Source organism: Meles meles, chromosome 19, assembly GCF_922984935.1.
Source record: "Meles meles chromosome 19, mMelMel3.1 paternal haplotype, whole genome shotgun sequence".
NCBI classification, from domain to species: domain Eukaryota; kingdom Metazoa; phylum Chordata; class Mammalia; order Carnivora; family Mustelidae; genus Meles; species Meles meles.
The window spans coordinates 10,722,624-10,738,229 of record NC_060084.1 but is presented as its reverse complement, the minus strand read 5'-3'; the positions used below and the strand labels follow the sequence as shown (position 1 = coordinate 10,738,229).

At 36.7% G+C, this 15,606-nt stretch overlaps 1 protein-coding gene across 2 annotated transcripts in view; it reads left to right on the top strand.

Annotated features, from left to right (window-relative positions):
* Window positions 1-15,606, top strand: part of CNTNAP4 (contactin associated protein family member 4) — a 260,192-nt gene that overhangs the window by 175,470 nt on the left and 69,116 nt on the right. For both annotated transcript variants that reach the window (XM_045989410.1, XM_045989411.1), the window contains exons 10-12: window positions 4,016-4,187; window positions 10,011-10,117; window positions 12,937-13,056. In XM_045989410.1, the coding sequence (XP_045845366.1) occupies window positions 4,016-4,187; window positions 10,011-10,117; window positions 12,937-13,056 (399 nt within the window). The remainder of the gene's footprint in view (window positions 1-4,015; window positions 4,188-10,010; window positions 10,118-12,936; window positions 13,057-15,606) is intronic.

Here is a 15,606-nt window from a genome sequence, read left to right as displayed (position 1 = left end):
CGCAGGCGGCTCTGACCGCGGGCAGGCGCCCTCCGTGCCTGTTTCCTGCTGAAGGCGGGAGCGCCCAGCCGGCCCCTGAGCGCTGGGCTGCGGCCCCGTGGCTCCGGCCACTGAACGCGTGGGAACGACACCTGAGGGGTCTCTAGCTGCTCTTCCACACAGGCAAGCAAAATGGAAATAAGGTCAAGGGAAAATAAACAGTTTCTTTAAAAAAAAAGGAAACCCCTGTCTAATCCGTTGCTCTGAATGGCAGCACAGCGGCAAGACGTTCAAACATGTAGTCAGTCGCCTCCTTTCCTGAGGTTTGTTCATTTCCGAACCAAGTTGTTTATTAAACCTCATGGAATAGATGGTTGATTTTATAGCAATCCATAGGAACGCATTCCTTTAATAAATGGTAAGATATGGGGAGCAAATTAAGAGCTTTCACTTCAAAGGAAAAGATTTAGAAGCACTAAAAGGTTTTAAAAACAGGCGTATTGTTAAATGTGAAGAAAAAAAGACTAGATAAAATGAATAGACTGGATAAAAGCATAAATCAAGAAAATAGAATCCTCGTTCTTGAAGTATTTTGCATCCCTCGTGTTCATATTTAACGATGCCTATTTTTTGCAGAAAATTTTTATTGCTATTATTCATTCTGTTATATTTTATGGTGAAATGTATCATACATGCACGCTGTAATTTTGCTTGTTTTTATTATGGTACAAATAATATACACTATTTTATCTAAATAAACTTTTAATCTTTGAATAGTTTTACATTTATGAAAAAGTTGCAAAGATCGAGAGTTCCCATATTCCCTGTACCCCGTGTCCTTGGTAGCTCACCTCTTACATTATGTGCCTTTTAAAGGGTACTAATTAGAATACTGTGCATATCTACATGTGCATTTCCCCGCCTAGAAATACAGTATTATCAACATTCATTTGCCCCTCCAGGGTCCTATCTCTTCATCTCCCCAAGTAAACACTGTCTTGAATTTGAGGTTTATTCTCCCTCCCGTGTTCTTTATAATTAATACATCTTAATAGATGTATTAAGGTGTCTCTGAGTTCCTAACCAATATACTGTGGAAGCTTCCATAAGGACTTAAAAAAAAAAAAATCACAATCCCAGGTTTACTTAGGTATCGCTGTTCAATCAATCATCTCAACTGGTGTCCTTCAGTTCCAGAACATTTTGGACATGAGATTCTACTGATCAAAAAGCACACACCCTGCACATTCTAGGGCAACCTAACATTTCCCGGGTGGGAACAAGAGGCAAAAGAAAGCAGGAGGCCTTCTCCTGCCCTACTCCTTTCTTCTCTTCCTGGACTTGTGGTCCAGAGACTGGTAGAAGAGGTCCATCCTTCCGAAAGCTCACTTAGGGCTTGGGGCTGGCAATTCTGGATTCAGGGAGTAGACTGGAGGAGAGTGGGATGACCAACTCTTCCCAGTTTTATCGCTGGATGCTTTGAGTCCCAAGGAAAACTGTCACAGTTGTTGGCCCTAGAAGACCGTCTGCTCTGTGTGCATGAGAGCCTACTCTAGTAATAGGATCCATATTATCTAGGTGGAAGGTTCTTCTTAAGTTTTTAATTCTTCACCTGGTTTATCTTCAGGTAATAAATATCCAATGTTCTGAGATACTTTCCTTCAAGTCTTTCCACAACTCTCTCAATTCAGCTGCTGCTTTCCAGTGATCTTATCAGCCTATAGTTGGCATAAAATAGCTTCAGTCTCTTCCACCAACCTGCGTTGTACCTGTGTTCTAGGCCGGTCTTCATAGTGATAGTCATGTTGGCGGAGGGGGCTGTTCAGAAATCACAGCACTCCATGTACGCCATGTCATCCTCCATTATCCATTGTTTTCTGCTTCTCCCTCCGAGTGCTTTTCAAAACCCTGGATTGCATTGTGGTGCTTGGTGCTCAGCTTGTGTCATTTATAAATTCTGAATTTTAAGAATGTGTTCTCCAGATTGTGGGCAGGTAAACGCCTAATTCCTGCAGTATCCCCCCGTGTGATCTTTGTGCTCTTGATAACACCCTGGGCAGCGCAGACCGGAGATACTAGGCCTCGTGCAGAATTCTCACACTTCCACTTGGGCAAAGCAAACATTCTCCATCCATGAAGTCAAGCTGACATCTTACTTCTGGTGTGGTGACACCGAGTGATAATTTATCTGTCATCCTTAGAGGTGCTTCACATGCTGACTGCCTCCAGTAATGGATCCATCCATTAATTCACCATTAAGCATTCCCCAGAAATCTTCATGTTTTAGAACTTCCATCTCGAACGGGTTCAGTGCGCAACTTCTCTCTGCCATTGCAATCTATTAACTTGTGGTTGCCTGTTATCGTAGACTAATGAGACGAACCTGGCTTGAACCCTTCTTTATTTCTAAAATCTCTTGCTTATTAAACATTGTAGGTAGGAATATGAAGTGTCTAATGGTATGACGATGTGCTTTCTGTAAAGTTCCGTAATCTATCTTTGTCACTGCGTTTGCTTAGTTTTATTCCCTACAGGCATATTGCACAATTTATTTTATTCTGAAATGGTTTGAAATGTGTCAGGAAACAGTACCTGGAGGAAAGGAGATTAGCAGAGCTGTTTATATTCCTGGCATATTGTAGTCGCCCCCAAATGTTACTGAACTATTATCCTCTCAGTTTTTACTTTAACATTCTTAATTGGTTAATAAGTCATCTAGAAAACATATCGAAGTTATGATAACCATATCCTACACCACAGAAGAATTTTAAGCACTGAAAATGTGTGTCATACCATGTACAATAGATTGATACTCCAAGAGCTCTCATCACCTTTTCTTGATATACCAAATTTGCAACTTCGAAGTCTCCCTTGGTTAAAATATGATTTTCCAATGTACCTGATAACAATTTTTAGTATGAATCCTGGCCTTTACTTACCATGTTAATGTGTTTTGTTAGGAAAGCAAGCATTAAGGAGAAGTATTGTCAGTCACGATAGTTATAATTAGGAAAGAGTGTGGATTGTATAGGTATTAGGAAGAAAAAGAATGTGGATTGTGTAGGAATTAGGAAGTTGCTGATTCATTTCTTATTCTTCAAACTGTAATAGTGCTTGACAACCATAACAGCAGAGAAAGATTAATGAAAAATACATAAGTATAATATATGTGTTCATACTCCATAAAATTATTTATTTCACTTGGCTAGAGAAACACTTAGAACGTCATTAAACCCCAGAGAATAATGGTTAATAATATAGTTCTTTATTACTGAAATAATTAGAAACAGGTCTTAGATAAGTGTTAGAAAAAAATCAATATAAATGGAACATTCTTTTATGAGGCAAAGAATAAATAAAACCACAGTGAAATGTTTTTGACATTAAGTCATTATGATTTATTAAAATGCATGTGTGTATGGCTCTTATATGCATATGAAAATAAAGTATTTAATTAAATAGTTGGTAATTTTATTCCAAGTCAACACAGCTCCTTTCCCAAGTAGTTAGCTTTAAATACCAAGGTATTTCTCTGTTACTGATTTATCTTTTCTTATCTGTAGTGCACATTTTCAATCTTTATGCCCTGTTTTGCATACCAAAAGACTTCCTGTGTTTAAGTTTAATATGTCATTTATATAATGATAATATAGTATATAGGTTGTATAATTATAGTATATAATTATTATATATATTATTAATACAAAGTATTTCTCTTTATTACCATAGGGCTAACATGAAATAATGTTATAATAATTGTCATATTTATAATTATTTATAAATATAATATGAGATATAATTATATATCTCATGCAAACCTTATGGTAATAAAGAGAAATACTTCGTATGAACTGCAGTATGTCATTTAGATCACACTAATGTTGACTGCGAAGGGCTCTTCTTCCCACTTTTAATTTTGAGAAATTAACCAAGTACCTCTTTCTTTTCTTTTTTCATACTGAAGTCATCTGTGATGCTAAATCCTGATTCATTATGAGATATCCTGACTTACTTTGTCTTCTTTTGTTTTGGTCAGGTTGCCCTGACAACAGCTTCGGATCCAAATGTAAAAATCCAGTGGGTGGATTTCAGGGGTGTATGAGACTCATTTCTATCGGTAACAAGGTGGTAGATCTGATTTCAGTTCAGCAGGGGTCCCTTGGAAACTTCAGTGATCTTCAGATAGACTCATGTGGAATCACAGACAGGTAAGGGCCATCTCATTTCTTTACCTTGACCTATCCATTTTCAAACTTTCGGCAGCATATTAAAATTTATATTTAAAATGAATATGTTCTTAAACTTCTCTTTTCTGCCATCATCTGTTCCACGGGAAATGGATGACATTCACATTAGAAATAAGATGCTTTAAGAAAAGAAAAGAAGGGGCGCCTGGGTGGCTCAGTGGGTTAAAGCCTCTGCCTTCGGCTCAGGTCATGATCTCAGGGTCCTTGGATCGAGCCCCGCATTGGGCTCTCTGCTAGGCAGGGAGCGTGCTTCCTCCTCCCCCTCTGCCTGCCTCTGTGCCTACTTGTGATCTGTCTCTCTCTCTGTCAAATAAATAATAAAATCTTAAAAAAAAAAAGGAAAAAATGCACTTTTAGTTTTATGCTTCATATTTCCAGGGATAAAATTTAGATGGAAGACATGTGACCATGTTATCGATATGTACATATGCTATCAACTTACGAAAGGTAATGTTGATGCTGTTATAATTTTAGATGGGTGTAAATGTATCAAAAATATATCATTAAACACAGTAAATTAGTACAGTCTAATCGTAGTATTGATCACTACGTACCAATAAGTCAGAGATGGATGGAGCCAGTTATCAAAGTGTCTTTTGTTTCTCTGACAGCTGAGTAATATTTTCAGAAGCATAGCAATTTAACAGGTTGCTGTGCTCCTAATGTGTACCTTTAACAACCCATTACTGTCTTCTCTGCAGGGAAAATAAAAAGAGCCTCTCCTCTGGAAAAGTCTGGAGCTGTAGTATTGATCAAGGTGTAAGGATGACCCAGTAGTTTCTATCAGAAGTCCAGTACCGGGCATGATAATGCAAGATTTGGAAGTTATTTGTAGAGGACAAGTGACATTTAAAATAATAATTGATAGTTAATAATTAGAAAAGTATTTTTAGGCATGGGCATATTAGCCAAGTAATCTTGCCAGTCATGCTTTAATATCAAGGGTGTTAATTTTAATTCTTGAGTTCAATGGAGTGTCATAGCCATTACAGATAAAAAATTTAAGCAATGTTGTGACAGACTTAACCCCTACCCTGTAGTAGTGCTTAGTATATGTTTTGAATGAATATAAATTCTGAGCTTTAAAAATAACTTTTTATTTGTATGAGACATTTTACCAATATAAACACACATCTATTATATGTAATATTACATATTATATATATGTTATATCTGATAGACCATTAGTCTATCAGTGTCTGGGGATCCTATTTTGAACACTAATAGATACTGTGCTGTGTGTAGGAAAAAGTAATTTTAATCTCATTTAGCAAAAGATTAGAAGGCCTTACTTTCCTTTTTATGAATATGCATTTGTTTATTTAACTCGATTTGTAGATAAAAATAATCTTTCTACAATGAAAGATGATATGTAAAGGAAGGATTTAGACGGTAAACCTCAATTGACTTGACTTTGGGACTAAAGGACAGTGACCTTCTTCAAAGTTACATCCACACCAGCTCTAGAACCTAATCCCAGTTTGGGAAAGGGCATGTGGCAAGGCTCCCTGAGCCAGCTCTTTCAAGGCAGGGCTCTCTCCTCAGTGGCCAGCAATCATTAGGTCCCCATGGGCAAGTTCAGTCATCCACACTATTAGTGATAGTCACGTTGACCATCTCAGACTGCAGACCGTTCTCTTCGTACAGGTTGATCCACACTTCTCCAATGGGGATTTCTCTAAAGCTACCCCCTTACACAAGGAATCTAGGGGAGATACACACTTATAAAATAGAGGATTGTGATACAGCACAGTTGGAGAATGTATAGTTTTAGTTCCACATCTGAAAAACAGAAATAGTAAGCAAATTACAGATAGATCTTGGCTATACATGATTTATTTATTTAAGAGAAACTTATGACTAATGGTCACCCTAGTAATCCTAAAAATAATAGCAAAAATCAAAGTAATTTTGGCATTTGTTTACCTTTTAAATTTCCAAAAGTATCTCTAAATGCATCCTCTTATATTCAGAAGAAAATATATATTCTTTATTTTGGTCTTATGTGCTATACCTATTGATGTAGCTTCCAAGCATTATTAAATAATGTCTTTTTAAAAAATCTGTTTACCAGGGTGCATTCTAAGCATTGAACATGAATTAGTATATCAGTTTGAATGACTCTGTGTAAGGATGATGTGAGTGTGCAAGGAGTCTGGGAATGCGTGTGTGAATGACCTACAAGTGTGTGCATGTGTTGGAATAGCATGGTTGTGTGTGTGTGCGTTTGTATGAGTTAGTGTGTGACAAGTTGTGAGAGGGTGTGTGTGAGGACTTGTATGTAAGGTGAGTATGTAAGGTGCTTTTAGATATGGGAGTGAGCTTGTGAGTGTCTACATGTGTGTGAGAGACTGTGTGCAAGGACTGGGTTCTAAAATGAATTTTATTTATTAATTTTTTAAACTTTAAAGATCTAATTGGTTTATTAAATGATTTATGAGTTGGCCAGCGTCCCATTTAGCAGATAGAGGGGCCCTCCCTGAAATGAATTTTAAATTAATTAATATGTACTTAAAGTAATCCTCACAGAAACCCACGGGCTTTGTTCCTAGTAGTATTTGTTTCTAACAAATATGAAAGCAGATGCACAGAGAGGGGAAGTTGGCCAAGAGGACATGGCTCAGAAGCAGAGCCCACATCAAATCTCAGTGCCCCGGGGCTGGGAAGGTCCCATGGAAGTGTCTGCCTGCTGAGCTGCATAGCCCCCAGGGAACACGTTCACATTTATTGTGGTTACTATTAATCTATGTATAATAAACACATAATTTAATGGTTTAATAAGTTGCAAATAAAAACACAAGAACATTAAAAACATACTTAAAAATCTGACAGGAACTGACAGTGTAGCTCTTTTTACTATAACTTTTAGATCAAGCCTACTCATAAAGGTGTACATATATTTACACAAATGCTCACACTCACACTTACACAGTCATTTGCACACACTGTACATGCATAGATGAACAGCCATTGCACACAGCCTTCATGTGTACGTACACACTTGTGTGCTCGCTCACACACCCCAAAGCTCTTTACCACACACAAACCTTACATGTACACTCTTTATACACACATTCTCGTCCCTCCTCACTCATTAATCTATACATATGCACACTCACACATACTTACAAGATCATTCCCACACCCCTTACACACTCACGTCTTCCTTATGGAATCACCCACACACACTCATCTAGAAGCCCTCTGTTTGTCCTCTCTGGACATGCAGGGGGTGTGGCTCTACATCAGAAATCTGGGTTGGGGGTAACTGGGGGCTGAGGGCAGTCAGTCCCTCAGCAGAGGTGAGGATAGAACCACCAACGGACCTGCTGTCCATATCCTGTGTCCCCATGTAAGTTACGAGCAATGAAAGTAAGGATGGAAATGTCTACGGGAAAGTGTTGGAGGCTAGAGAGAATGGGTTGATGGGTTGTTTCACTTTGTATTGGAGTAACTAGTGAGGAGAAAAGTGCAAATTGTTTAGACATTGAATGAAAATCAGTACTTCACTATACAATGTAATTTGCCGTAGGTTACTAGTTGTCAAGCAGAGCTAATATATGGTGAAATTTTTTTTTTAAAGATTTATTTATTTTTTTGACAGATAGAGATCACAAATAGGCAGAGGCAGGCAGAGAGAGAGGAGGAAACAGGCTCCCCATTGAGCGAAGAGCCCGATGCGGGCCTTGATCCCAGGACCCTGGGACCATGACCCAAGCCAAAGGCAGGGGCTTTAACCCACTGAGCCACCCAGGTGCCCCTGTATGGTGAATTTAAATAACATCCACAATCTAGGCTTCACACCATAATTTAAAAATGTGAAAAGTCAAGTCTAACAAGAATCAAGGAAAATGAATTCAGTATCTTTCAGCAGCAGCAAATCAAATAGAAATAGCACGTTTATCAGACTAATTATTCATTCTTTGGGATCTTAGGTATAGACACATATATCTGCTCCCTTTAAAAAAATAGCTGAGGTCTGTAAAGAATACCCTGCTCTGTCCTTTTTTTTTCTGATCACCAACTAGGATTATTATTGTTTTAATCTCCCTCTTTCTTCTAGATTGTTATTGACTTGAAATGCTTGAAAAATTAAATACGTCCTGAAACATTCTTCAAATGGATTCCTATGAATCTATAAAAATGCTAAAATACATGTAAACTTAGTTGGCAATGAAAGATGCCCATTACTTATTTGTGAATCCTTAAAAAACAGGTTGTAAAATAACATACGATTATAGTTATAAATACAACCTCACACACGAATGTATATAGGTTTATAGTGGTGATTTTTGTATATGGGGCTCTAAACTATATTTCTTCCCTATTGTTTCCTGGATCATTTGATTTTTGTACAGTGGATATCTATTTTTTATAATCAGGAAAAATCAAACACATTACTTTCAGTTAAAATTGAAGAAATCCTATCAGTGAAACGTGAAGTTTCCCATCCTTAGTTTTTTAATAACAGAGGTGGCAGAAACGCCAGTATGAATGCCTTCTTGACAGGCTTGGCAGTTTATTTTTTTGTTCTGAGGAAAAAGAGAGCTTTCAGGCTTTGGTCTCAATATATCTTTTACTCTACATTCTAAAAGCATCAATAATCTGATCAGGGCTGTTCAAGTTGATAGCAGAAGCTCCCAGGCTTTGTTGTCTACAGCACCCTGTGTATTTCAGTGATTTTCTTGTAGTGTTCCAAGCCCAAAAATATAACTAACACTTTCATTTTAAAAGTAGCTTAGGTCCAAATAACTTATTTATGCCCTAAAATTTAGTAACCCTGTGAAACATATATATTTCTCTCTATATATATACATATACATACACAGACACACACCCACATATATACCAGCATGTAATATATATAATATAATCCATATAATTATAAAAGTCAGTATATATTATAGTATTTATGTAAGTAGTTTAATTTTATCTTGAATTAAACACGACTACTTCATAATTACGTATTTACCTGTTGAGTACTGCGCAACTTTTCAAAAGCTTGGAATCAGGTCAGACACCGCCACCCTCATTTTTATTCAACACTGATTTTACGCAGTACTGCTTTGTTTTGTTTTTTAAATCAACCACTGAAAATCCAGCTTTTTAAAGATAGGGCATCATTAAAAGGAAAGTATTACATTCTAATGTTGAAATTGAATTACCTCGAATTACGAAGTTGTGCAGTCTTGGCCAGATATCAAGTATGCCTGTATTTCTCTTGAAAAGTTAAAATATCCTGAGAGCCCCTTTGAGTTCTGCTTAGCACCCTGGAGTACCCTGACACTGCTAGGAATTCATGTGTCTATCCAATGCACCTTCAACATTCCTGGAGGTGTTCACTCAAAAAGTGAATAAAGATGCCCTTCTTTCCTACTTCCTTCTTTTCTTCTCTCTTTATTTCTTCTTATTTTAAATACTCAGTGTAGGAAATCAATATGGTTAAGTGTTGTTGTTTTATGTAAGCTATTGATATTTGTGACAACATACTGAATTAGTGTTTTGTCGCTTATGGAAAAGAAAGGACTCTGATATATTAGGACATGTTGAAAATTAAGCAGTCACAACTACCTGGGAATTGGTTGAAATCTGATGAATTTATCGATCGACGGTTTGGTTCTGTGATTAAACCACTTAACGACAGACTGAATAACCATGAGTCATGTTAAATTTACCCTTTCTGTTACTGTTGACATTCTCCCCTCACTTGACCTTGTATAAGTGATCAATATTTTATGATGGCTCAGGATGAAAAGTAGTGATTGTATCTGCAACTTCTCGTAGGTGTTTGCCCAACTATTGTGAACACGGTGGTGAATGTTCCCAGTCGTGGAGCACCTTTCACTGCAACTGTGCAAACACTGGGTACACAGGAGCTACCTGCCACAACTGTAAGCTGAACACACCTGCTGCTTCTTGCCTCTGTTCTGGTTTCTTTGTTCATTTCCCTTTCCATGGCTGGTTGCATCTATGTCCACATATTGGGATGCACAACCCCAAAGTTCAGCATCCAACTGCTTTCTAGCTTATTTGAAATCCACACCTCTTTTCCAGAAGTTGTCAAAGTAGCTTATAGAAATAGATAATGTAAAACAGGATAGGAAAGAGTAGGAGAGCTTGCAAAGGGGAAATATGTGCAGAAAACAAGAGGCAGCTAAGGATAAACGTAAACAAAGACTATGCAATCCTTTAATTCCCTTGTGACCCCATTTATGAGGATAATGAAATAAGGATGGCAGATGATGATGTTAATCATTAAATAGTTCATTTTATTGAGTGTTTTGTAAATGCCAGCCAGTGATCTCGTGTTTTATATGTCCCACCTTCTCGAATTCTGATGACCACCGTAGTGGGTGGGTGCTAGTATTATCCCCAGTTGACTCAGGAAGTAACGGAGAGAGATCAGTCCCCTTGCCCCAGGCTCCTCAAATAGTTGAGGCATAGTGAGGAGGTGAATACTTGCAATTATGCTCCAGAGCCTGGGATCACAAAAAACACTCTTCCTACATTATAAACCATGCCATTTTTCTGATGAAATGTTTGCATGTGTTGTAAGACTTGTGTCCACTTTTTCAGTATATATGATGGTGAGATCACCATTTTTCTTTCCCGGTTTTTCCATATCATTACTGACCTTGCCAAGCACCCTAACTCCTACTACTCTGTCCTATAGCGTCAACTTCAGGGAAGGGTGTTATGGGCAAAGTCGTCAGACTCCGCATTCCTCTTCTTTTCACTGTGTGCTACTTTGCTAGGGTGGAGACTGGACTCCTGGGCTCCTAGCTGTGGACATTCTGTAAGGGACCCTCAGAGGTCCTGATTCAGGGCTGGCAAGGGTGTGAGCAGGAGGAGCTCCTGGTTTCGCCCCTCATGCCCGTACCATTACAGCCAGAGTCATTCGTAAGCATCATTTTCTCTGTGACAGTGTCATGAAGAATGCCGGCTGTTGCTAAAGCCACACCTCGCTGTGACCAGAAGCAGGTTACTTGAGCCAGGTCACCCAGCCAGCCGTCTGTTTTACTTTCTTATATCTGCCATCATCCTAACTGTAGTAACTAGCTCAAAACAAAGAGCTAATTGAATGTGTTTTAACTATGTATTTGTAATTGTTATCGAGGACTGAATCTAAATATGCACACAAACAATTCTAAGGAGAACAAGTGGATGATAAATAAGATGTTTTCATCCGTGGCCACAGTTTGATCTAACTGTCGCGTTAACTGACTGTGTTCTTGAGCAGATAGTCCAAATGGCTGAAGGGGTTTGGCCAATAACCATTCTGAGAAAGGGGCCAGGATGACAAACCTGGTTAGAGTGAAGCCTGTACTGTTGTTGGCATAAATACATAGACAAAGGGGCAGAGAAGGAGTCTTCGAAAGTTTGATCATAGGTCATATGTGGTAAACAGTCATGCTATAAGGAGTCAAGCAATACACACAAAGCAAATGTACTCCTAATTACCCTCATGCAATCACGTGTTCTTTCTAATACCAGCCCCGACTCTCAAATCGTGAGTCTTTTCTGCCAACGTCTTTCAAAGAATTTATGAACATAAATATGTGCATATAGGAGTGAGTAAACTAACCATTTTTAATGCCCGTTTCACTGCACAAAATATAAAAGTGACTCTAAAACAATCCATGCTTATATTTTTGTCTATACTGTATATAATAGGAAGAAAATAAAACCATCAGACTATGGAAGAGTGGAGAAATAAATTTGTATGATTATCTGAAATTTCTATAACACTGAGCAAATTAGTTATATTGCCTAAAAAGTCATTAATATAATTTTCAAAAACTTGGACTAGATCAAGGAAAGACATTCAGGGCGTAACTTATTTCTCATTTCATAAAATAAAAAGCTTGATGCTTTTTATTTGCATTTGGCAAAGTGCTCAATGAGACATGTGCATCATATACAGTTGTTAATATCAAACCTTGTACATGGAAAATGTATAATTATATAATCAAAAACATCCAGTTACGGACCAAAACACATTGAGACCACTTGAGGGCATATTTCATAGAAATATTTTTTCTGCTTCCAATTTTAATTATATTAAATTCTCTTTACAGGGCATTAGAGAAAGTTTCTTTCATAAATGACTTTTAAAATTATTGATGAGCTTTGTCAGTCATAATTTTTTAAAAGATTTTATCTATAGATAATTTTATATGAGAAAGAATAGTTACATTATTTAAAAATTTTCTGTTACATAATTATTGGATTAAAGCAGATTATTTAAAGGGATTATACTGTTGTGTTTCAGATGTGAGATTATTACAAGGGGTCACTAAAATTAGAAATTCCAAAGTGGATGTCAAAAGACCCATTAGGATGGATATCCAAAATGGATGTTACATTATACTTAGAACCATTTTGACATTTAAGACACATACCTTCTCTTTTGTTGTTTTACCTAATGTAAAAATCAATTTCTGTTTTGACTAATTAATCTCATGTTCTGTTACAAAAAGAAATGCCAGAGAATTCAACCTTATTCTACCTTTTTCTGTGTAAGCTTTCATCCATATTAATTTTTTTTAAAAAAGAATGAGTTTTGTTTTAAAATATGTTTTACCTTTTTCCTGGTCAGTAATATACATACTAAATTTCAAAACTTACTGTATTTTGTGTCCAAATTAAAATTTAAGAGACTCATTTTGTGCTATTCCATTTATGAAGATCCATTTTTTTTTTCTTACAGCTATCTATGAGCAGTCATGTGAAGCCTATAAGCACAGAGGAAATACTTCAGGGTTTTACTATATAGATTCAGATGGAAGTGGTCCCCTGGAGCCCTTTCTTCTATATTGCAATATGACTGGTGAGTCAATCAACTTTCATTTAATAGTTAAATTTGCATGAATGCTTTAAACACACAAATTTAAAATGAAACCAGTAGAAAGTTGACCTACTTTTCAACTTGATTAAAATATATGTTGTTCAGTGGAAGAACTTAACAAAAACTTTTTTTAAAAATAGTTTAAACTTTTTAAAAATAGTTTAATGGTAATGATTTAGAAATGTTTCATTATTTTCAATGAATCTGGTATCTGTGTAGAACATCCCATAATATATGTATCTTATTAAGTCCCCAAACAAAAAGGACAGACCTTATTTCTTTTAGAATACTGATACATATGTCAGCTTTGAAAAATACTTACTTTTCAAATGTAGGTTCACATGACTTGTGTTCTTGAATTCTTTACTTATATAAATTTAAATAGAAGTTAATAGTCATGGAAAATGTGTTTGATTAAATTCAACATCCATTCATGATAAAAGAGAAGATGAAAACTCAATAAATTACCAACAGAAGGAAATTTCCTTACTTTGTTAAAAAGTACTAACAAAAATCTTACAGCATCTATCGCACTTTATGGTGAAATAGTGAAAGCTTTACCCTTGTAACGAGCATTAACATAAGGATGTCTGCTGTTATCACTCTGTTCACCATTATATTGGAGGTCCTTGCCAGTGCAATAAAACAAGAGAAGGAAAGGGAAGATGTAAGTACTGGAAGGGTAGAACTAAGATTATCATTACTTGTGTATGACCAAGTTATCTATTGATTCTCATTCTTAGTCTATGACTAGGTTATATATTACTGTGTGTATGTGTGTGTGTGTGTGTGTGTGTGTGTGTATTTCCATATACATATATCTGTAGATAAACTATTAAAATTTAGGATAATTACTAGATATCAAATTCATAGAAAATTAACTTCATTTCATTTCTACATACCAGCAGTAAAAAAAAATGAAGTTTTAGAAGATTTTATTTTCAATCACATAAAAATATATCAAATACATGGTAATAAATCTAACGAAAGATATGCATGACTTCTACATAGAAAAACATAAAATGCTCGAGATAAAATTCTAAATAAATGAGGAAATATAAAAATCCTATTGATTAGAAAACTCAGTACAGTGTAAATATTAATTCTTCCTGTGTAGGTATTGATTTAGTATGTCTTAATTAAAATTCCAGTGAGGTGTTTATTTGTTGGTTGATGTAACTGTTTTGGTGAAAACCAGCAAGGAGGTTCTAAATATATCAGCAAATTTGAAGGGACAGGAAGAACCAAATCAGTCTTGGAGAATAAAGTTGAAGGACTCAACTCTAATAGATATAAAGACATTATACTGACAGGCTAAGTGAAACTGTGTGATTGGCGTAGGGAGAAATAAGTACATCTATGGAACACAATAGTCTATGAACAGATTTCCTTATGCATGGATAGTTGACTTACTGCAAAGTTTGCACTGATTTATAGTGAAGGGAAGGTGGTCTTTCAACCAGTGGTGCTGGTGGGGGCACAGGAAGGGTTCATTGTATATTAATGTCCTAAAAAAGAATCTTGATCCCTTTGTCACCAAACCCAAAACAATGGATTCTAGATGAACTGTGCTGTCTAGTATAGTAGAACTAGCAACAAATGCCCATTTCAATTAAAATTTAATTAAAACTAATTAATACAACTAAATGAATAGAAACATGTTTTAAAGATTAAAACTTAAATTAATAAAATAAGATTAAATTAAATGCCCCCCCTTTTTTTTTTTCCCAATCTCACTGGTCACATTTTCATTGTTCGGCAGCCACCTATTCTATCACTGTGGACACTGAATAGCACTGCGTCAGGAAGTCACAGTTTTCTGGAGCAAAACACACAGAAAAAGGAAACACTAAATTGAAGTAGGAGAGGTTTCAGAGGAGGACTCACTGCTTAAGATCAGGCAGTGAATATCTGGGGAGAGAATGTTCCAGGCAAAGGAAATAGCAAGTACTAAGTCCTGAGAGCAGTGCTCTTGCCAGGTGCGTTCAGAAAACAGCAACTAATCTAGTGTGGTTGGAGTATGGCAAGTAATTTACAAGTAGTGGGAGAACAAGAGTCAAGGCAGGGCCAGGAGGGGAAGTCTCATTACTCTGAATGAGACAAGAAGACACCAGGGAGTTTTAAGCAATGATAGATGCCATCTGACTGCGTTTGATGGGATCATGATGACGCCTATGTCAGGAAGTGCCCATCTAGGAGCAGAGGTATACACACAAACACTCATACACACCCCCCCCATATACATGGATATATTTATAAGGTATAGATCTGTATGTATGCGTATATAATGTATGTCCATCTGTATGTCTGTAACAGGAGTAGAGACCTGCTTGGAGACCAGTTCAAGTAGTGCAAGAGTCCATGCAAGATGATGGTAGCAGCTTGGACTGGATTATAGCAGTGTGGGTGGGGGAGGGGGGTTCGACCTTCTCATTCAATACATGTGAGGTGTGAGAAAACAAAAGAAAACAAAAATAGCATCACATTTTGACTTGGGCCACTAGAGTAATTGGGTCACCATTATTTAAGATG